This window comes from Symsagittifera roscoffensis, chromosome 10, assembly GCF_963678635.1.
Source record: "Symsagittifera roscoffensis chromosome 10, txSymRosc1.1, whole genome shotgun sequence".
Classification (NCBI taxonomy): Eukaryota; Metazoa; Xenacoelomorpha; order Acoela; family Convolutidae; genus Symsagittifera; species Symsagittifera roscoffensis.
Window position 1 is genome coordinate 3,800,489 of NC_087071.1, and position 23,373 is coordinate 3,823,861.

At 33.5% G+C, this 23,373-nt stretch overlaps 1 protein-coding gene across 1 annotated transcript in view; it reads right to left on the minus strand.

Annotated features, from left to right (window-relative positions):
- Nucleotides 1–23,373, minus strand: part of LOC134855604 (uncharacterized) — a 90,012-nt gene that overhangs the window by 43,832 nt on the left and 22,807 nt on the right. The window contains exons 9-15 of the mRNA XM_063872141.1: nt 17,583–17,742; nt 16,969–17,191; nt 16,254–16,383; nt 15,463–15,708; nt 13,889–14,064; nt 12,605–13,555; nt 11,700–11,846 (exon numbers count right to left, since the gene is read on the minus strand). Of these exons, the coding sequence (XP_063728211.1) occupies nt 11,700–11,846; nt 12,605–13,555; nt 13,889–14,064; nt 15,463–15,708; nt 16,254–16,383; nt 16,969–17,191; nt 17,583–17,742 (2,033 nt within the window). The remainder of the gene's footprint in view (nt 1–11,699; nt 11,847–12,604; nt 13,556–13,888; nt 14,065–15,462; nt 15,709–16,253; nt 16,384–16,968; nt 17,192–17,582; nt 17,743–23,373) is intronic.

A 23,373-nucleotide genomic window follows, 5' to 3' on the forward strand; every position in this document is an offset into this window, starting at 1 on the left:
TATTATTTTACTCTTATTTTGTAGCCTTCAGACTGATAAATACCCTTGCAAAAGTCTCTTTGATTTATTACTTCTAGTTATATTTTATTAGCTGTTTCGTCTGTCCGACTTGGCCCCAAAAACCAATTCAAAGCTCCATTTACATATGTTCAAAATGAAATCAAGGTAGGTTCTCAGTTTTCGACACAATTTTAAATACAAAAAGGACAACCAGTAGATGTGCACGTGACACAGAATGTTCCGACCACGCTGATTCAAGACAACACTCGAAAATAAAGGACAAAGTTAAAAGAAAATCGAAAAAAAAAATCATGTTTTTTTTTCATTTTTTTTGACATAATAGCGGTAATTTTTTTTAGTAAGAGCAACTGAATTAGATAGAAAACTGTGAGATCGAGAAGTCAAATTGCCGAAATGACGTTAAAAGTATAGAACTAAAACACAGCGGGGGGATCTAGGATTTTATCAAGGGGGGGGTCGGATTATCAAAAAAAGTTTCGAAATTCAATCGAATATTTTTAGGTGAACCAAATTGATTTTCCGAGCTCTCTCAAATCACCAAAAAAGACCCTATTTTGTACAAATGTTCTGCTCCGCAGACGAAACTTTGAAAAAAAAACAGGCGAAAACAGGCGTTTTGGGCACTTTTTTGAAAATTTGACCAAAAATAATTACGTTTTTTTCGGTGCGCGCTTTCCCTCAAAACTTGTAAATAATAGCACCGAACGCCCCCCCCCCCCTAAATCCGCTGGTGAACTAAATTAAAGGTGAAACTGTTGTGGGAGGTGGACTCTCAATAACTTGTCTTAATTAGTCAGAGAACTGACAAAAAAATTGATGCCAGTTTTCTACAGTAGAAACTTATGCCCTCAAACGTACAATGGGCTGGGCACCGGGGCTAAAATACACAACGGCGAATCTATTGTTGTAATGGGTATTCTGGAAATTGGGAATCACATGCTTTCAACAGGTAGGAAATTTAGGACACTAGGAAATCCTAAATCACAGACAAAGAGGATTTAAAATAGTTCTGTATTGTAGGAGTTTTTATTCACTTGGGACGGGACCAACATGCAAGCTATTAACGGAGAACCACTGCTGTTTGACAGTTGCGGAGCTACTTGCAAAAATTTTGTTACGAAATTTATGGCAAAATTTATGTTTTATTTTTTACAGACCCTTAGAATTTCTGATAAGATTTGATGTTTTTCTCTCTGGTTGTAAAAAAGGAATGAACTTTTCAGCCGAAATTTATGAAACACGAAACAATTATTTTTCACCAGAAGATTAAAAATTACTAATATTAAATTACTACAAATCAACTCAATTTAAAAAATGTACAATTTTTCGGATTAATTGACGTGAAATTTTTTCAAATTGCGTTTGTAATTTACACATTTGGATACGAAAATTTCTGAAAAAAAAAATATTTTATTTAATTACACATGTTTGGCGAATAACATTCAGTTTGGGGTCAGAGAAATGGCTTCGATCAAATCAATCATGTTTTTTTTTTAAAATCTCAGAACGTGTTGTATTATTTTCATTATGCGCAAAAAAGTGTCCTATTAATGGCTGGTACTTTACTCTGCGATAGCGAAGCACTTTGTATCTGCTTATTATTTCTGAAAAAATCTAGGAAAGTACGTTTACAAAAACATTATAAGGAAAATTGAACATAATTTACAACTTTCTTAACTGAATAAAACTTTTCGTGTAACATTCTTCGAGCCAAATTTTGTGAGAACTTGTACGATTTTTCGTTAAAAGTTCTACAAAGGCGAGTTCTGGTCAGCGTGCTCGAATCATGTTGCGCTTCCTCAATACGGCGATATTTTGTTCTATCTCAATTTTCTTTAAGTTATAGAAATGCTCAGTAAAAAAATTCCGAAACAGTCCATTTGGATTAGTATGCTCCTTTTTTTTAAATACTTTAATAGTAATTCTTCTCAGATATCCATTGACATGATAATGCTTCGTGAGTTTTCATGTGTTACTCCAACAATTTTAGAAAAAAGGTTTACTTTTTGTGGTGGTCATTTAAAGACACTCCTGGTAACCAGAAAAACTAAAAACTTTTCTTAGTTTACTGTAGTTGGAACAAAAATCTAGGCAAAATACACCAACACCAGTTTTGATTTTTAATTTTTGAGAATTTTTTCTAATCTTATCTCGAATTAACTTGTTAAATTGGCTTCATTTTAATCAAAGCAGAAGAATTGCGAAGAAAGTTCTGTGTTTTTGTTTTTCTGAGTAACAATTTGTGAAGTTTTTTGGACGCTTAAGCTTTGACAATCAGTTCGTTACTTGATCAGTTTTTGTAACCCACACTTAGAATTATATTGTTTTTGGAATAACATAAATCCATTTAACTCAATGGCACGAAGGCGGCGTAGCGTTTTGCATGCGAGCCAATTTTGCTCCATCGGCTATTTTTTCCCTTGCGTGAAAATGAATCTAAAGGAATATCAATGCGCCATGGTTGCTAAACGAAAAACGTTGGGGAAGCAAAAGCTGGAGTTGACAAAAAAGCAATTAAGGTGTCGACACAGTCAGTATTTATGGAGTCGATAAAAAAATTTTTCTAAAAATGATTAGCACGATTCGAAAAAATGAAATGAATTCGGTTTCTGTATACTTTTAGATCTCTTGTTCGTTACAAAATGTATTTTTTAAGACCTGCGTAATTGGATCTTTTACAATCTGGTTGCTGATCAAGCTTATATAATTCAGATGCTTGGTTATTAATAATTTAAAGTATTTTTAGTAACCAATCATTATACAACCAGTTAAATCTTGTTTATATACAAAAAAAAATATGTCTAAGTTTTTAGCGACTCAGAAAATAAAAGTACGATCAAACTGCTATGAAAAGGACGCAAAAATTTGTTATAGCCGAACTTGGCTGTAGACAGGCAAAAATTTGTTATACCTGAACTTTTTGTGAGAACTTTGAATTTTTTTGGTCGGAAATTTTTGAACGTAACAGAAGCATGGGTTGGCATAAACAACAAATGTTAATTATTCAATTACAAAGAATTTAAAATTGTATGATATGCATTTTCTCTTGCTAGTTAAATAAATGAAAAAAAATTTCCACGGCTTTTGAGGTTAACATAAGTTTTTGTCGAAGACCACAGAAACAAAGGGGCTTTTCATTTACACCAATAATACATTTAAGTGTAGGAATCTCTCAGATACTTTGCATTTGAAGATTTTCCATCTGATTCGTAAACTTGTATATCAGAGCGTCATATAAAAAATCTTAGCCTTCAGTATATGGTTAGTAACATTATTCTTGGAAAAATTTTGAGGTTTAAAATTGTGGGCTGTCTAATTTTTTGACATATTTATTGATATCTTATCATAAGAAAACAAGCATTCATAGAGGTATTTGATTATTTTGTGTAAAGCCTGGACTGTTTAAGGCAAATATTGCAATTTTCAACGCAATTTTTATTAGGAAACAATTTTTTTCGCATGGAAATGATTTTGCGACTAAAGGTAGACACATAGGCAAAACTGTGCTTCGCAAACACTTGCGAGAACACGACCGAAAAGAGGCTCTAACAAGTGAATTAAGAAAGAGTAGAAATAAACCTCGAATTAGCAAAAACTCGGCTACGTGTAGGATTCGAATCTGCGACGTAACAAATTTGAGTCTCACGCACTAACCACTCAGCCACGGATGCGTTAGCTTATTACTATTCGAATGTCAAAGCACATGCTATGAAAAAGCTGTAAATGTGCCCCAAAAGTGGCACCAATAGTTGCGAATTAAGTTGAAAAAAAGAAGGTTTAAAATAATACACTCGATTCGCAAGTGTAAAGAAAGATGTTCAACCTAAATGTTGAAATCAGGCTTTTTTTCCACATAAAGATTGCCAAAAAAATTTTATGTTTGGAAAAGGTAAGATACGCTATTTTTCGTTAAAAAACAAAATCATTTTTTTGTAATGAGAAAACGCTCTCAATCAATATATAGCCGTTGCAAACTAATATTAAATACGTACAAAACTTTTTAATTGATTTTTGAAAAAAGTCTCATAGATAAACATATAGTATACAATCTTCCCATGCGAAGTATTTTTCATCCGAAGAACAAAATTATTTTATGGATGACAAGAGAGCGCCAAGGTCGTGACAGGCAAAACTTTGGTTTAAATCTACAAAATAATTTTAAAAACCTGTTTAAAACTTGAAAAATGAGCCTTTTTCCATAGTTTCTATGTATGGAATTGTATGATAAACCATAATTTTGTATGGATAGTCAACCCGAAATGGTGTAGAGAGAAATCTTCTACCAGCCAATCCGAAGTTCGTCTTCTCGAATTTGTAAATATAAATTAAATTCAGTCCGAACTTTGATCTTTTTATACGCTTCGATTGGCTGAAATCTTTCTGCCATTCTATCTTTCGGTCAACAAAAAACTGATCTATTTATACGCAAGGTTTCTAGGCGATAATCAATATAAAAGCAAATAATATGCTTTCATTCCATTAGAATAGAAAGGAATTGATGAAAGCATAAAAGCTTTTTGTCTCTTTTGCAAACTGTTCGATAACCTAAAATGTGAATAAGCGCTGGAGAACTGGTTTGTAGTCTTTTGGCACAACTATTTCCAAAATTATTAAAATCTGGCGCTTTCATTTCATTAAGTAAGTATAAAAAAGCATGCTTAGAAAATCTTACACAGAGGAGCAACTTTTTTTCAGGTGCGGCAATTTTGATTTTTTAGCTTTACACTTTCAGAAACAAAATACTTTTCCATAAGATAAGCACCGCAGGTAATTGTGTTTGGTTAAAACTGCATTTTTTCTGGATTGTTGATTTTAAAAAGTGTTTTTTTGTCGGCGCTCCTTTACCTATAACTTCATAAATCACGATAGCATAATTCATTGCATCTTTGTAAAATCGGCCGGAAGAAGATTGGGTTGGGGTAGGGCCATCATTGACCCTCTTCACGCTTATTTAAGAATATTATAAGCACTTACTTCAAAAATTAGTCGGCGTTTTTTTGAATTGTTGAATCCCATATCGTAACGACATCAGTACCGTGCCGAGGGGGATATCAGTACAGTATCGTGCCGCCCCCACCAATTATGGTTGCCAAAAAATTGTTTCGACGGGTCTCCCCTTAGGTATAATTTAACGAAATCCATTTTGGGCTAACCAACCTCAAAAATTTTCGTAAGGCGCCTTTGACGCCAATATTTTTTAGCGTTTTTTTTCCAAAAAATTACCTGCCGCAAAAATTACCTTACAAAATGGAATCCTTATACTATTTTCAGAGAGCTCTGAAAATCAAATTGATCAACCTAAAAAAAGGTCGACAAAATTTTCAAGTTTTTTTTCGAAAAACCGCCCCGCCCGCCTACAAAAATTTCTGCGCACGCCCTTGAATACCATACTTGCCTTATCTTCTACTACTCAATAATAAAAAATAGATTTGGACCATGTGAACAATCTCCTCTCCCCCCATTGGTTTAGGGGGGCTTTCCATTTGGTCTATATATTTTAAGGGCTAAGCATGTTTGTGGTTAAAATTTGTGGTTTAAGGATGGAGGAGTAAATTAAATTTCGTCTATATCCTGAATTTTCATTTCAATTAATCCCGGTATAAAAGAAATATAGACTACAATTTCTAGAGCTTCGCTCCGATTAAATACTTACTGACGTAAATAGCCTTGATTTGAAATTTAATACCTTGATTTGAAATTTAAGGCCTGACTTAAAGCTAGGTTTTCCATATCAGTAAGCTTCTCTGACGATAACTTAAGAACTGAATTAGTAAAAAGCCTTCTTAGCTCTGTTTCTTAACTAGAAGACTGGGTTCTCAACAATAATATTAATAATAAACTGTTTCCAAATGAAGTTATTACAAAAACAAAATTTACGAATGAAGAATTCTTTTACGAAAACATTTTTTGAGAGACCGCCTACTATATAACAAATCTAGTATATTTTTCGCTTCAACATATTGAGGCAAGGGTGGATCTAGGATTTTCTCGAGGGGGGGCGTCAGTCATTTAGGGTCAGTCAGCTAAAAATGGATACCTTTAGGTCGGCAAGGGGTCGAATCCCTGAGGGGGGGGGGGGGGACGGGCGTGGTATTTTTCATAGTTAATAAAATTGCAAATAGGCATTTTACAAAATAAAGTGCTTTGACCTACAAACACTTGATTTTCATTTGGTGTATTAAAAATTTATTGGTTCCAAACATAATTTAATTAGAGGATTTGACTTTAGGGTCACTATACTCTGCAAGCAGCTTTAAATTAATAAATTATCGATTATATTACTTCTATTCTTACTCCCAGAACTGCAAAAATGTTTTATTTTCAGATTGCCCCATATTTCCACTCCTTAAATCAATCTTTTGATCCCCCTGCAACCAGTCTTAAATTGGCCCTTTTCTCAACCAAACTTTGACTTGGAATTGATCTTCTTAATAAAACTACAATCCAACGTCAATTTATTGCAAGATTTACGCAGTCCAGAAGTTCTAATATTGAAACAGTAACTTCTGCTTACCAGCCTTTATTTTATCGACAACACTAAAATTTTATTTCCAGTCAAAACTAGTCACAAAGCCAAAGAATTTGCCTTATTTGTCAAGTTTTTGAGCAAAAAACGTCTAATTATTAGTATTTTTTTTATTGCCGAAGGCATGGCGCCAGTGCTCTTGCATGCAAAAAATAGGAAATTTTCTGCGCAAAATACTTTCAAATCGTTTTTTTTTTCTGTTGCAACTCTAGCATTCTTCTGAAGAATCAAGCGAGACGCTGCAGTTTTTGGCAAGCTTAAAGCAATATTTTGCTTTCTTCGTAACTTTTCGTTTTTTCAAGTGTTTTTATAATTAATGATTTTTTATCGAACCGTATAAATGATTTTTGCCAGAGACGCGCTAAATAAGGCATCTAAAATTATATATTTTTTTTCTAGTCAAATTATCATCTTTTAGCCAAATTGTATTTTTCATACATAAAGAACGTTTCTCGATCGCTTTACTTGGTCGAAAAAAGACGAAACATCAAAAACTTCAATCCGGTTTTTTCTCACAATGGGAATTTTTTGATGTCGTTCGAAACACGACTGAAAAGTCTTAAATATAATAAATCACTCAACCCAGTCTAATGATTATTTGCGGTTCCTGATTTTGCGTGGAAAACAAAAAAAGAAAAAAACTAAAACACACCTGTATAAAAAGTTCCTCCCCATTTTTCAAATGGTCGGAACAATGACACAATAGTTGCTGAGAAAAAACTAGATGTTTTTTTTTTTCATAGTGAAAAATAGAAAAATTAGGACCAATATTTCTTGACAGCGGAACAGCTTTGATTTTTTTCTTCTAAAAATCAGAATAAAGGAAGAAGGTTTTTATCATGATGCAAGTTTTCATCACCTACGAGCTCTTTTGAGAAACCAACCCGACGTCACGTGGTCAGAATTGTTTTTTCCCCAAACAAAGTCTCATAATTGCCCTCTCGTACTCAGCTGAATGCAAAAAAAAGTCAACAAACTTTTCAAAAAAGAGCAAAGAATTCGAGAATTCGCACATGTAATTTTTTTTTCACTTTTTAAACTTCCTCAGACCGAAAAAAAGGTTCCAAATCTGTCAAAACTGTCTAAAATTTCCCCCTTGAGACTTGAAATAGAAAAAAAAAGAAATAAGTCTTGAAGTAACGCACTCAAATTTTGTTCAGACCGTTTAAAAAAGTACCCTGAAAATTGTAGTGAGTTGAAAAGGTCAGCAAGCTGTCAACTGCATTTAAAAAGTCCTCTATCTGAGGTGGATTTTGGCAGACTAATCAATACAATCTCCTGAGATATTTCCTTTGATGAGGAAATAAAGCGAATTAAAAGCTTTTTGTTCCCATTTGAATTAAGCCCTCTATTTTGAAGCAAAACAAGAAAGTTCGTTCACAATTCCTGTAGGACAGAAAACAATTCAATTTTTTTTTTCAGATTTTTAATATACTATCTTTAAATTTTATACCATCGGATAAGCCGGTATTAGCACTACTTTTTAATGTCTTGTATTATAAACGTTTGTTGCTGTTATTTAAAAAAAGATAAAATCTCCAAAACTTGATCAATTTCACTTTCACTTTTCACGCATAATCTTCTAACGTAACCCAAATTCTCAAAGGTTCCGAAACTTTTAGTTAAGTTTTCATATACCAAATTATTCTACGGCATTTATTTAATCAAAGTTATTTATTTAAATCCAGTTTGGAAATCTATTGCCTCAAATAAAACTTCTTCGTAAAATTTAGTAATAAGAATTAACCAACAACTTCTTTCAATAATTTGATAAGACTTTGGGGATTATCTGACGTACAACTAAATCAAATATAGCGGTTTTGAAATCTTAGTTTAGCTTCTGGATATCATTTCGTTAAAATTCCCGAGATTTAGAAATTTTACTCTTGTTTAGTTAATGTTAATATTAATAAACTTTATCTTCTTATTCAACTTTGTTGTTCCTAGAAACTGAATTTTTAATAAATTTACTGGCTGAGTTTAAAACTCGTTGTTTTTTTTTGAGGTTAAGTAAGCTTTTATTGTTTCAAAATTAGAGTTAAATATCACTCTGAAAAAGGATTTGAAAATTAGTTTCAAGATAATTTAATTATGAACATTTTAAGTTGTTTGATACTTTGCATATAGTTTTTCTAAACCTAGGTTGCCTAGAAGATACAACAAACAATTTTTGTGGCAAATTTTTGTCCGAAAGACTATCAAGCTATGTTTTCCTTCCATGCTGCAAACTCAAAAAATTACAACGCCCAGTGTTTTCATGAATATTATATACATTGTTTTAAAAACAAAAAGCTGTTTTTACCTGATTTTAAAAACACTCAAGGATAGCCGGTTACTGTGCGAGTAGCACAGAATCCCCGACCATAATCTTAAAACACCAAAAAAAGTTTTTTCACATTAGTGCCGTTTTTCTGCGTGGTTTTATGAAAATATCTGAACGAAAAAAACTTAGGCACATTCGACAGTCATAGCAAAATAGCACAACTGAAATAAAGTTTTTTTAAAAAATGACTAGAAAAACTTTTAAAAAAAATCGTTTGAAAATTCAAAAAAAAATCAAAAAACTTTTTTCAAAATTGTTTGAAGAAAGTTTTTGAAATTTGAAGTTTTTGATTTCGAAATTGGCGCCAAAAACTCCAAAAAATAACCTTACTCAAGTAAATCTAAATTTTCTTGGCTTAGAATAAAGAGTAAACAAACCAACCGAAATCTAAACCAACCGAAAATGCGCGGTGTATATGAATCAGCGGAAAATTTACATAACATAAATGAAAATTGCAAAACTTTGGTAACTGTTACATAATTGTTATTTAACTGTTATATAGCCTTTATGTATTTCCGGCTGCATGATACTTCGGCTGGTTTATTTTTCGGCTGGTTTATATGCCATCTTAATTTCAGCATGAATAAGCTATTGTAAGCCTTCATGCTCACGTCATTAGCTTAAAATTAGATCAAAAATTTAAAAATTCTAACTAGTTTTTCTTGACACTAAGAAAAAGTTTTCAAAAATTTTAAATGTCATTCGAATCACGACTGAAAGGGCTTTAATATCATGTATCATTTGACCATTCTAAAGATTATTTGTGGTACCTAATTTTGCGCAGAAAACAAAAAGAAAAAAACTAAAAACACATGAATGCAAAATTCCTCCACATTTTTAAAATGGTCGAAACAAAAACTCAGCTATGTAAAAAAAAATTAAACATCGAAGACGATTTTACCATTTGCATAAACTGTCCCTTAATTTAATGCATGTTAAAAACTATACCATTGTTTCGTTTCAATTCAGCGTCCATTTTGAGAAAAAAAATCCCCTAGAGAATAATGTTTCTTCAGCATGAATTGTTGGGAAAATTAAAACAAAATTATGGACCAATGGTCACTTGTTCGCTCAAATGGTTGCTTAATTCTCTTTAAAAAAGCTGTGCAAAACTAACAACGATGGTAATTTTTTTAAAATAAATAAAAATAGGGAAAAAATGTGCACTGTAACCATTAAAAGAGAGCCGGATTAAATTGAGCCGGATTCAAAAGTACATAGGACGCGGCTAATTTTAAAAAAATCTGAGTAACATTCAAGCATATTATGATTTTTGTTAGACTAACAGAATCTTGGCTGTTTTGCTTAGATTAAGTCGACCAACTTCAATTCAGCTTACGGCATTCAGTTAATTGGAGATTTACAGAATTCAATGGACGGAACTTTCTTGTCACGTTATGATCAGATAATTTTTCTTACCATTTTCTAATGATTTATTTCAACAATCCTTTTGAATCTTCAAATTGGTTTTATACAATTACTCCAAAGATTTCTTATCCTACTAAAATGTTTGAATACGTTAAAGATGTTATTGTTGTTAAGTGTCTCGTTGAAATGTCTTTTTTGATAATTTATTTGACAATTTCATGGCTTTTGGATCGAGGCACGACAAAACTTCCAAAGGACAGCTCACTGTATTCTGACGAAGATTACGAATATTATGTTGCGCAATACGGAACATCACGTGATCAAAATTACACCAATTACAATGCCGAAATTTACGATTTGAGAAGTACGGTTGAAAAAGGAAATTTGGGAAGTCAGAACTCGCTACGATATGGAGATTCCTCACACAATAAAGGACTTTTGGGACCGAATTACAAGACAAATTATGGAAGTGGGAATTTGATGCAAAGATATCCACCGGTGTTTTCGAATTCAGTCAACAACGGCGAAGTAACAGAAATGTGATAAGAAAATTTTTTCAAATATTTGAATTAAATTTAACTAAAAAAATCGAAGTACATATTTATTCCTTAGAAATTTAATTCTTTGAAAAGTCAGTCTTTAGTTTTGTACCCTTCTAAATACTGAATTGATTTTCCATTAGTAGATTATGTTTATTATATGTGTAAAATAACTGACTTTAAAAAAAAATTGAGCCGAACTTTTTATTAGCCGATTTGAGCGTTACTTTTGAAGACAAACATTAGGATGCGGTAGCTTTCCGATAAACAGAGAATGTTTCAGAGAACGTTTAACGACAAGATTCGTTTATCGAATGAATGTGTAAACTGATTGAAGTTTGAAGTAATCAAAAAACATCAGCAATAGTTATGTTATATAATTGAGTAGAAATAAGTAGAAAAAATCACTTTGAAAAATTTCAACTTAGTTTGTCAAATGTATAAGTTGTCCAGGTTGCCCTTCAAAACCAAAATTGGTTGTGACACATTTCCATACACAGTGTATGGAAAAACTCCAATATACGAAAAGTGCATGATAAGCATTAAAATATCAACTTATCATAAATTCAATGTAAAACATTTTTAAGTAACTAAATAAGTGTTAAACCAATTTTTTAGTTTTATGAGAGTGTTTTGAGTAAAGCGTATCTAACTTCCTATTTCAACACAGAAAAATGGAAACATTTCCTGGTACTTTAATTATTATTAGAAGTTCAACCCTGTATCTCAAAAAGGCAGCAATTTCTCTTTTTCATTAAAAACAAAAAAAAAACAAACTAATTGAAACCTCAAAACACAAATTTAAGCTGATTAGCTCAAAAAACTATTTCATAAAAAATGAAAGATATTTTACAAAATTAAAATTTAAGCATTATTTCAAACCCTCGGTCAAAAAAATGTAGTAGAAAAAAAACATTCTAACCTCGAATTTCAGCAAATCCAGTGGCTCCGGGTCCGTCTCTTCTTCCGCCTCAATACCAACCCCTTCGTTCTCCCCCATTTCTTCTGCTCTCACTTTTTCACTCTCTGGCTTCTTCTCGTTATAAGGAACAGCTTGCACTGTCAAGTTCTGATTTAGCAGGGTACTTATTTAGAACTTCTATTTTCTTTTTTTTTTGAAAAACAAGTGGCTCCACTTATGAAAAATGCTCAAAAAAGGTCGTATTCACTATACTAACAAAATACTTCTACAAAATACTGAAACGAAATGAAGCTTAAGAAATCAAAAATTTAGCTTGGGATTTGCAGTATCGATAAAAAATTATTCAATTTTTTTTTAAAATCTGGTTCCATTAAGAAAAAACTTTTTAAAAAAATGAAAAAAAAAACTATCGTTTTCAGTTTAACAAAAACTGTTTTCTCCACAAAGTTGAAACAAAAAAAGTTGTACCTAGAGGCAAAGCGTAGCTTGTCATCACTTCCGATCCAAATCGAGCATAGCAGCTAGCGAATAGGTAACGAAATAGAAATAACTGAGGCCAAAATTAGCAGACACTTCTTCTCGGAAGTTTAAAAGAAAACTTTGTTAAAAAATCCTTAAATTTGTGAAAAGCGACCGAAAAAGCGATCATAGAGCAATCAAAAAAAAATAATTAATGTTAGATGAGCAAAAATATAGCTTTCGATGTCGATGACCATTATCGGCAAAAACCATTCAACCTTCGATGTCTAAAAATGTTTATATTCAAATGGTTAAAAGTCAAAAAACCTTGAGCGGCTAACTATTTAGTGCATTATGAATTTCTTACTCTTTGTAGTTTTAGTTTGTCACTCTTAGGTTTAGTTTTTTGCTACTTTCAATATGAAACCGCACTTCTAATTAAGTACCGGATGAAACATTCCAACAAGAACGTTGTAACTAAAAATGCCTCTTTTATCGTCCTGACGCTCCAACTTCGTTGTTTCCCTGCCCTTTACCCAAACCTCTTTAGCCCAGGGAACTGCTATTCTGAAAAGTATCGTCTTCAAAGCGGGCAAAAACCGAATTCTGGGCTCGAATAACTTGCAACGACCGGACCAGTTCGGCAAAATATCCGGAAACTCGCAAACTTCAGAATTCGGGATTTCCCGACCGATGTAATCGATTCCATAAGTCATGATATATTCGTCCTCAATTTCTACCTTTTCGATAAACTCTTCGGAAAATCCTGATTTGATTGATTGGCTTTCGTCGTCGAGTATTTTCAGCAACTCTTCGTCTGGGTCGAGAGGTTTTGGGATCTTTTTTGTGGTCTTTTTTCTTCTGAAAATTTCCAACACGTGAATACCACGTGACATCATTTCTATATCACACTGAATGTGCTGTTTTTCAGCCAGAAACCGGTCGTAAAACAACAAATTGTTTACATTTGTCATTGCACCCCTAGAACCTTGAGTTGTATCCAGATAGAAAAAATTCATCCGAATTTCATTGCGGAATTTTTCACAATTCAGAGTTAGGATAATTTTGTTTTCCTTGCTGTAAAAATAAGGGCTTCTATGTGAAACTAACAACGTCGGTTTTTCAAGTGCAGGTTTGAGTCCGAAATAACCCGAAGTGCATTTAGGCGAATGGTATTTCCGTTTGCTCGATTGCGGAACTCTAACCATGTAAAATGCAAACATCGTCCAATCTTCACTTTCAATTGAAGGGTACCTTCCGAACAGTTTCAGGAAATACTCGCCCGCTTCGGGGAATCTACACCGGAAGTAGATGTGGTTTCGGTCGGCGCCATCGCCCAGAACTAGGGAACAGAATTTGCGGTAACTATCCTGGTCTTTCATCAATTCGTAACGGACCTAAAAATAAATATTCATATTAATTACTAACTGAAAATGGTTTTTCAACTAGAAAAATTTAATTATTTCCTGTTCGATGCAAGTTTCAGTTTCGCATAATTTTTTCAGGTAATTTTTTTCATCACTTAATTTTTTATTCGAGTGAAAGTCAGATATAAAGCAAAATTAAAATGCCTTTCACTTAAGTTATTATTTCTTCATCATAAACGATTTAGTTTTCAAATTGAAAACGAATGATTTAAAATGAAAATAAAAAAAACTGAAATATTTTTTAGAAATAATAACAATAAGTGCAAATGATTAAAACATAAATGAATTTGGTTTCTTATTTACCTCGATCGGTTCTGTTCCATAAATCCGAACGACTAAATTGCCACTTGCGTGAACCCGAAAGTAGCCTGACTCGTGGTCGATAAAAGTCAAGTTCAAGTATTCCATGGCTGCTCTTTGAGGTCCCAATAGTCGATCTCGAGCGTCTTCCTTAACTTGCGATTCCAATTCAGCCACTCCTGAATGAACAGGTATGATTAATGGATATGTAATTTAAAATGAAATAACTAAAAACATATTTTGAAAAATTATCATATTTTGATTGAAATCCTCCAACAGTTTCTAAAACATGTCACGTTTAGCTATTACTCCCAAAAATGTGTCTGCAGCAAAAAAAAAGTGCTCAAAACCCTTTATTTTAAGACCCAATTTCAGTATAGTGACACAAAGAAGTGGCTATGAATTGGCTAAAGTCTTTGCCTCTCAGTCGCAAGGTTGGTGGTTCAAACCTCTCATAGAGTTCTGTTTTTTAATCGTGCCACAACATTACCGAGGCCCATTCAAAAAACATCATAGCCAATAGACAGTTGGAAAAAAGTCATCGAATTCCAGGAAACAAAAAAAAAATGCTGTTTTGTTTTTTGAAAAATCTCAACTTACTGATTAAAAAATGGCTCAACTTGAAATAAAAACTCAATTAATAGGTAATTTCTTTTATTCATTGTAACTTTTAATTAAAACACATTTTCAAAATTAGAAATCAATTAAGTTTTTCGTGAATTTTGCACTTTTGCTGTTTATAGTGGAGTTTGCTTTCCTTTCAACAAACTAAATGAAGTGAACTTTCAAATAATTCAAAGTCAAACCACAAAAAAGTGAATTTGAGCCTGAACAAATTTTGAAATTTTTTCTGAAAAAATATTCATCACAACATTATTTAAGAGCCTGAACTACGTTCATCGACTCTTAAAAAATAAAGAATTAATAATCTTCGATTTCCAAGACAAACTTATGATTGACTATTAACTATTTACTGATAAAATTATTCATAAATGCATTATTATGTATGAATGCACATCTCTGGTCATTGGAGCATTTTAAAAAAATTTCCTGAAAAATAAGCAAAACAAAAAATCACCAAGACCTATATGAGAACTTTACCACGTTCAGTGACTATTAAAATTGCTTAGAAATTTAATTATAGAGGCACAACAGCGGTACAACCGACGGTATGCGCTTAACTGCTCGTATGCTGACCTTCTCTCATGTACATAAATGGTCCTAAATTAGACTTCAGAACCTTTTTTAAACCCCTCTGATTTCGAGCGTCAAGTCATTATTATTTTAAAAAAGCAGCTTAAGCTCTATGAAAATTGGTTACTTAGCAAAAAGAAGACAGTTCAAAAAGTAGACATGTCATAAAGCAAAAAGCAGACAAATACAAATTTGACAATCAAAAACGAGATAAAAAACAAACGTACGATATAAATAATGATTTTATTAATCATGCTTATATTTGTTTTTCTCATCTCGCGCTCTGATTGGTTATTATTTGTATGTGCCTACTTTTTGACGAGCATGAAATACAAGTTGTCTAATTTTTTGAACGGACTCCCAAACTTTTTGAACGGACTCGCCTGTGTGTCCTTTTTTCCTGATTTTCTTCGGCGGTTCCTCATAATTACAAACCAATTTATAATTCGCAAACTCGCAGAAAGTGATGATATCTAGCTCGTCCTGATCTAAACTATCAGTTAGTTCGTGTCGACAGAAGAATACGATTGAGAATTCGCCCGAGAAGTTGAGTCTGGTTTCGAACACTATTTTGGTCTGGTCGCGATAGAAGAAAACATAGCGGGGTAGCTCTTTGCCTTTGTGCGGACCTGGTGGCAAGAAGACGCAATAATAGACACAATTTTTGATACAATTTGAGTTATTCAAAAATGATACAATTTTTCATATAATTTGAGCTTTTCAAAAATGATACTACTTTTGTTACAATTTCAGCTTTTCAAAAATGATACAATTTTTGGTACAATTTCAGCTTTTCAAAAATGATACAATTTTTGATACAATTTAAGCTTTTAAGTTTTTGGTATAATTTCTGATGTCAGTTATAAAAATTTGATACAATTTTTGATGTCAGTTATACAAAATTGATACAATTTTTGATATCAGTTTTCGAGAAACATTTAAAAATGTATTAAATAGCTCAACGATGAACAATTTTAATTGAAGAAAGTAGATTTTCAGTACTTTAGATTAAAGAAATTTATCTTTGGCAGTTTTTTCCATCATGATTTGTGAAACAAAAATACTAGCTTAAATTAGTTCAAATGGTTAAGAAACTTATTGTCAATCAGATGTTCTCCAAACTTGAAAATGTTTTTTTTTCAAATGTTTGAAATTTTGTGTCGAGAAAAATTACCTTTCGTGCATAATAACTGTACTCTGAACTCTAACACGAATGAGATTGGCAGTCGGAATACAAACTTGGCAGTTCCGTTCGTTGTTTTGACAGTTGTCGTGAAATGGGTATCTTCGGTCACGTTTAAACCCTAAAATATTGAACATAGTCAACAATTCGAAAGTTGAGCTAATCTATAGTTTGTACGGACATTTTATTTGGCTGTTATTTTTTGAAAACAACCCACGCTCACTTTGCCCGGAATGTTTTCACAAACTTTATCTGTGGAGCGAGACATCTATAGTGGCAAAATGGGCCAATATTTTTGAAAAAAAAAATGTTGAAAATGGAAAAGTCTCCATAAAAGTTTTTGTAAAATTTTTCCAAGTTTCTTTTATTCCAATTATTGAGGTGTTCCTGATGTAGCTAATAAAAAGGTTTACCACGGCGAGGAAAAGAAAACGTTAGTTAACGAGATCTTTGATAGCGAAAAATTTGTAATTAATTTCCACTATAGAACCTGCAGTTCTGCCCATGTTAATTTTGGTACTAGAATTTGTACTAAAACTAACCATCATAGAAAGACTGCTTTATTTGACAGAAAATACAAAAAAAGAAAGTTGTGTATTTTAATAAACATTAAAACTTTTACCATCATGGAAAAACTGCTTAATTTGACAAAAAAAATAGAAAAAAAATGAAAATCGCTTTTTTATATAAACATTAACACTCTTACCATCATGAAAAATTCGTCTCTAATTACAGCTAATTTCTCGAAGTTTCTCTTGCTCAAACTGTCTCCATCTTGCAACAACTGCCACTTGGACTCAAACGGGAAGTGGGTGAAGATGAAGTCCTCTGGCACGGGGCAGAAGTAGTAGTCCTCTGCTGTTCCAAATCTCCGGCTCATCTCTGTAGCGAGGCAGCTAGATATGCTAGCACCGGACCCTCTTTTGGATCTGCAATTGAACAGTTTGAAATAGATCGATCGAGTCGAGTCTACATTAGACACTACTCCCAATAGAAGCAGGAGGGGGGGGGGTCCGATTTGGGCCTAAGTTCGAACTTTACCTTTCCTGTATATTATTTTTTTGGTGAGATTCAAAAATTGATAGCCTTCAAAAACTAGATGTTAGACGGAGGAAACATTGAAAAAGAAAATACAATCAAAATACGGAGATCAGTTTTTTCAAAAGAAATGTTAACAGTACCTTTTCAAAATGTCCATCTCTAGTGAAACTAAATTGTATTTTGAAAGAACTTGCATGAAAAGTTAGAAATAAAAGGAAAACATTGAAAAGCACATATAAATTTAAAAAATAACTAAGAAAAAACTGGTTCAAAATGTACCTTTCTAGCATATCCGTCTCTGGCACTATGGGAGCGTTAGGACTATTGGGGGTGTTTGGGTGGTTTCCACTGCCGCTGCTGCTGGATAGGACACTCCTGTTCGAGGCCTCACTGCCCGGGCGGGAGTTGGGGAACTTCACCGGGTCTGCTTCGGCCGCACCTGGGGGAAATTCAATCGGATCAACAGTACAGTCCCACCGTTAAATCGTTTTTAACGAGTTTTTAAACGAGCATTTTTAACGATTAAGTAGGAAGAAAATACAAACCTTTCAAAGAATAACTTTGAGGAGAAAATACAAATTGGATGAAAAATTTCAAAATAATTGTATCAAGTTTGTATGAAATGCATATTAGATAAAGGGTTAATTTTCGGATTGAATACATGCTTGGGCAGAATATTCTACGGTAGGGCACTAAAAGGTGAGGAGAGATTATACGACTGATTCATTGTTTTGTAAAAAAAAAAATTGATAATTTTTTTTATTGAAAACTATGAGTTAGGACCGATGGGTATAACTCATAGAGTAATTTCGGATAGGGTACACCGTCTGCTCGTCACGCTATCTTATTTTCGGCCGGATAGATTCGTGCAACTTCTTAGTCTAATACCGATCCTAATCTTACTCTTATACTATCTAGTCTCAGGTTGTTTAACTAGTCTCTGCTAGGCTCAATAGATCTAGGGTATACTGGTTTATGGCGGCTGCTGAAGTACTCGGGAGAGTTCAACTAACTTCTAAGTTAAATTCAAATCTCTCTGGTGCTGAAATTACAAGTAATTTCAGCACTTACAAATAAGTGGATTGTTAGTTAGATGGATCATGATTGGTTAATATTAAATACTTTACATTGGTAAAATATCTAATTTATCCAATCATAAAATGTAGTTTAGATCAGGTTCCACCCATCCGGGTTTTACAGAGTTTTTTAGAATAGTCTTTCTGCAATTCAAAGGATGGATGATGGACGTTGGTATTTGGCGAACATCTTATTTCTTCTGGGTTTTCTTATTAGAGAAGTCCCAGATTCAATCGTTGTGTCTTCTCAAGACAACGACTGGGTTTTCGCAACAAACTCAAATCTGATTTCAGAATGGTTGGCTATGTCAGGTTTTTCTGTTTCATTGATGAGAACTTCTTTGTGTTTGACCTTGTCTGGGAATGGCGTGGAGATTGTGCGTGGAGGGGATGCCTGGTTACTCGGATCTGTACGTATACTTGAACATCGAGGTGGTCATTGGTCTAGTTCAATGAAGTCCTTTTCTGCGAAGTCAAGTCGTACTCTAAATCCTTTGAGTTGTGATTGTGGGCGGCATATTGATTGTAGTTGGCCATTCTTTCTCGAGTGTAGTAGGGTCGTTTTGTCTTTGGATGTTCGTCCTTGGTGTTGTATTCTGATCTATGTATTGCATAATGTAATTTACATTTTATAAAACTTTTATTAGTTTAATATTTTTTAATTATGATTTTAGTTAGTTGTTTTCACAAAAGCTTTTTGTTTTAGTTCAGTTATTTTGAAGAGTTACTCACCCTTGAGTAGCTCTTATTAAAAATAGGAGTGTGGTCTCAAAGCGTGGATGTAGCGCGGTGGGTTAGGCCGGCTATAGAGCATGCTCAGGACGTCCTTCCTGGTGGGTTAGGCCAGGAGTGGGAGTATGATTGCATGCGGTTTTTGTGAGAGGTCCTGTTATGTGACAACGTTTTATGTTGGGTTTGTTGTGGTTTTTCTTATGTTTTGTTGGTTGTGTCCTTTTTTCAAAAATCAAATTGTTTGTGGTATGGGTTTGTCTTTCGACTTTTTTGTGTTTTATTATTTCTTTCTTAGACTTTATAATAGTTTTCAAAAGAATAAATTATCCAGTTTTAAACTGGGTTAATCCGGTTTGGGTACCGTTGGTTTCCTTTTCTTAGTCATGCTTTTATGCTATGTGTTGTGGTGTTTAGTAAGCTGCATTGGTTAGTTTTGTTTAGTATATAATTCCTTTCCAACCGGGTTAAAGGAAAGTTTGAAACTTGTTATCGTGTGTTAGAGTTGTTGAGTTGTGAAAGCTTGAAACTGAAATTCATTATTTTAAACAATTCTTCGTGGGCGAGCTGTGCGAGTTTGGATAGAATTCTTGTGCGAGTGAATGAAAATAGCAAAAGGTTAGTACTGCATTTGCTTCTTATTAATTTACTACATAGAATTTTAATTTTACTGCTAGTTGTTGGGGAAAATTAAGTTACAAATTTTCATCGTTATTAGATTTACTGCGTGTGGGGGAAAAATTTATAAATTAATTTACTGCATTGGTATTATATTTATTTAATTGTTGGTGCAAAAATTTAATAGGGTTTTAAACAGTTTTGAAGAAGTTTGCTATTTTTTATTTTTCTTTTGTGAATTTTTCAGATGATCGTTGGATGAAGGCTAAAATTCTAAAGAAAACATGGAAAAAGAATGGTGAGTTTCTAATATTTAAATTAGTTAGTAATATGTATAATTCATACTTACCTGTTAGTCGTCGGGGAAGAAACCGTGGGGGAAGATGTCGTGGATGAGATCTGAAGTTGTTAGTAATTTAGCTAAGATGCGGATGATATTTTTAGTTTGAAGCAGTGGCCAAAGCAATTGAAGTGCCTTAATGGTGGTTAGTTCTTCAGTGCCAACTGCAAATTCATAAGGTGTGTTTTGGATTAGATTATATAATTTGTGATTGAATTTAGTGTTATGGATGAATTCTAAAATGGGGATTTCTATAGGTTGTACAAACTCGTGTGGGATGAGGAAGGGTCGGGATTCTTCTGCGTTGAAGGTCTTGGTGATGGGACAAAAAATATACATTTGGGTTATGGGATCATAATTTCGAAGAATACCATGAAGGTTAGTTTCTTTAATGCAATATGTGAAGTTAAGAAAGAATGGTGAGGTGTATTTGGAATTGATGAATTGAAAACGATGGTGTGGTTGTCTGGAGGGAGTGTGTAGGTCAAAGTGATTTTGGATGAAACGATAATAAGTATATGTGTGTGTTTGTTTAGTGCGCAACATAATATCGTGTGAGCAGTGCAAATCTCTTTCATGTGGTGCAAGGAAATGAAAGGTTAGTGAAAATATTTGGAAGCGTTCTTTAAAACTTTCGTAGGCTTGCGTGTCTGTTAGTGCTTCTAAAATAATGTGGTCAAACTTGCGATCGAAGATATTTAGTGTAAATACATATGGTGTTTTAATGAAAAATTTCTCGGTGATTTGTGGGTTAGCGAAGCGATCGTCGTCTAAGAATTGATCTTGGTTAGTTCTGATGATGTTATGATCGTAATATTCTAGTGTATATTCATTAGCTCGGGGTGCAGTGTGTGTTTTTAGTGATTTTTTATATCCAATGTAAGTAAATTGTCTAGGTGTTAGTGGTGTAGTGAGTCGATATAGCATGTCCTTATTTCGTTCTATATCGATGTGAGTGTTAGATAAAGGTAAGCAAAGGGGATTTGTAAAATGATAATATGAGGTCCAAGGAAGGGTAGGCATTAAAACGTATTCGTCTACAAAGTTACGTGTCTCGTTAGTGTCATGAGGGGTGTTTAAGGTGTATTGTGGAAATGAGGGTAAGGTGATAGCTAAAAATTCTTTTGTGTTAGTGTGTTTTGGATGGTTGATATATTCACGGGCTGTTCCTGGTTTCGCTGGGAAAGGATGGTTGGGGAACATTCTTTTAAAAGTGCGGTAAGCTCTATTAGTGCTGAGTGAAGATTCAGTAGTTGTGGAGGATGGTGCTAATGATTCAATATAAATTGAAGAGGGTGTAGGGGTAGGAGGGTTGGATGAATCTATTGTGGATGAGATTTGGTTTATGGTTGGGGTGTCAAGGTGATAGGGTTGTTGTTGTAGGGTAATGAAATTATCTAGTTCTGGGGAGATTCGGGGGGTGTCTGGAGAATGAGATGATTGGTCTGAGTGAAACGAGGAGTAGGTTGGAGTGACTTGGGAAGCATAAGAGGGTGTAGAATTGGTTGGGTCAGGGTTATTTGGTAGTATGGTTTGAAAAGGGGGTTGGGAAAAATTTAAGGAATTGGTGTGAAAATTATTTGATGGAGATGGTTCAGAGTCGGCAAATTCATCGGGGGTTTCAATATTCGGGTTATTGAGTTGTGAGATGGAGTATAAAACTGAGATGTGTGAATTAGTATCGGAATTCATGCCGGATGTTACATTACTGGATGGGAAATCGGGTGGCGGAAAAGCAAAAAGTGGTATTATTGGGATTGGAGTGGTGAGGTTGGTTGGGTGGGAATTTGATCGGTGTAGGGATCCAAGTTGTCGGCTCATCGTGGGCTAAAAAAATTATTATTTTGAGACTGAAAAGCGGTGGTATGGGGTTGTTCTATAATTTGTTCATAAGTATTTTCATCTTGTGAGTGGTGTGGCATTATATGTTGGATGGGACTTTGTGATATGGTTGGTCTAAAATTTTGATTATGTGTTATGGCTAAAATCGAAAATTACGTGGGACTAGGGATAATGGATGGTTATGTGGTAGGGGTGGTAACTGTGGTGCTGTTGGTGTTGTGTCTACATTGTTATGTTCTTCGTCGTATGTGTTCTGTCTTGTTGCTATTTTTGTGTTATATTCTTTTATTTGTGCGTCTAAAAGAATTTTGTTTATAGATGTAGAAAATATTCCAAAAAATCCTGCAAATAGTATGCGTGCTACACTTGCTTGTCTATTGACTTGTGTGTGTATAGCACATGTGTTATAGATTCCTTTTAAGAGTGAAAAAAGAAATCCAATAAAGTTAAACATTGCGTATAAAATAGTCAGTTTTTCTAAGATGTAGTAGGGCCATCCTAGAAAATCAAGAATTTGATTCTTGAGTGTAACAAAGCTAAAAATATTGAGAGGTGATATATCTTGGGGACGGTATTTTTCACCGTTTAGATATATATAATCTTTAATGTCTGTAAAATATCCACTATAGTCTTGCGTATAGATGTCAGCAAATCCTGCGGTTTCGGCAAGTTTGCGTAAGTTTTGGTCAATTGATTGTCTTTGTATTGTGTCCATTTGTGTTAATAATTCTTGGAATTGTTGTGTTCTAATGTGATGTTGAATATCTGATTTTGAGTATATTCCTATTGATTGTAAGTCTATATTTGGGTTTCGAGCGATAGCGCGAATGCTTTCTAGTGAAAATTTTTTGAGTGATTGCATTAATGTGGGATATGGGGTGAGAAGGTAATATTTATCTTCATCAGGGTTTAGTTGTACTACGTTGTGGCTATTTTCTGATCCACATGGGACTGCGGTATCCCAGAAATAGGTTCTTCGTGAAAGTGTGTCAACGAAATGTACTTTATTCTTATAAAAGATAGGGATTCTTTTATAGCATCGTTTATCTTCAAAAACGTATAGTGGTGATACTTTTTTAGTACAAGTATAAAACCATAAGATGTTTCCTTCATAGTCTAAAAAATTTGATCTATTTCCTGATAGTAAATATCCTGCGTAGGGTATTTTTAATACTGCTAGTGCAAGTGATTTTAATATTTGTGTTCTTTCTAATTCGCATAGTTGGTGTAGTGTTTCTAATTCGGAGAGTGACATTTCTTGAAAAATTCGGCTAATCGTGTAGTCTAGTTTCATATCTAAGTGATTATCATAGTGGATATTACCAAAATATGTACTATTCATTAGTGATAGTTCTTGTAAACGTGTGCTTTGATCGTCTTGGGGCTTTAAATGTCCACCAGGTTGACCTGTATTCTTTTGAAATTTAACTGGTATATATGATGTTCCTTCATTTAGGGGATGACT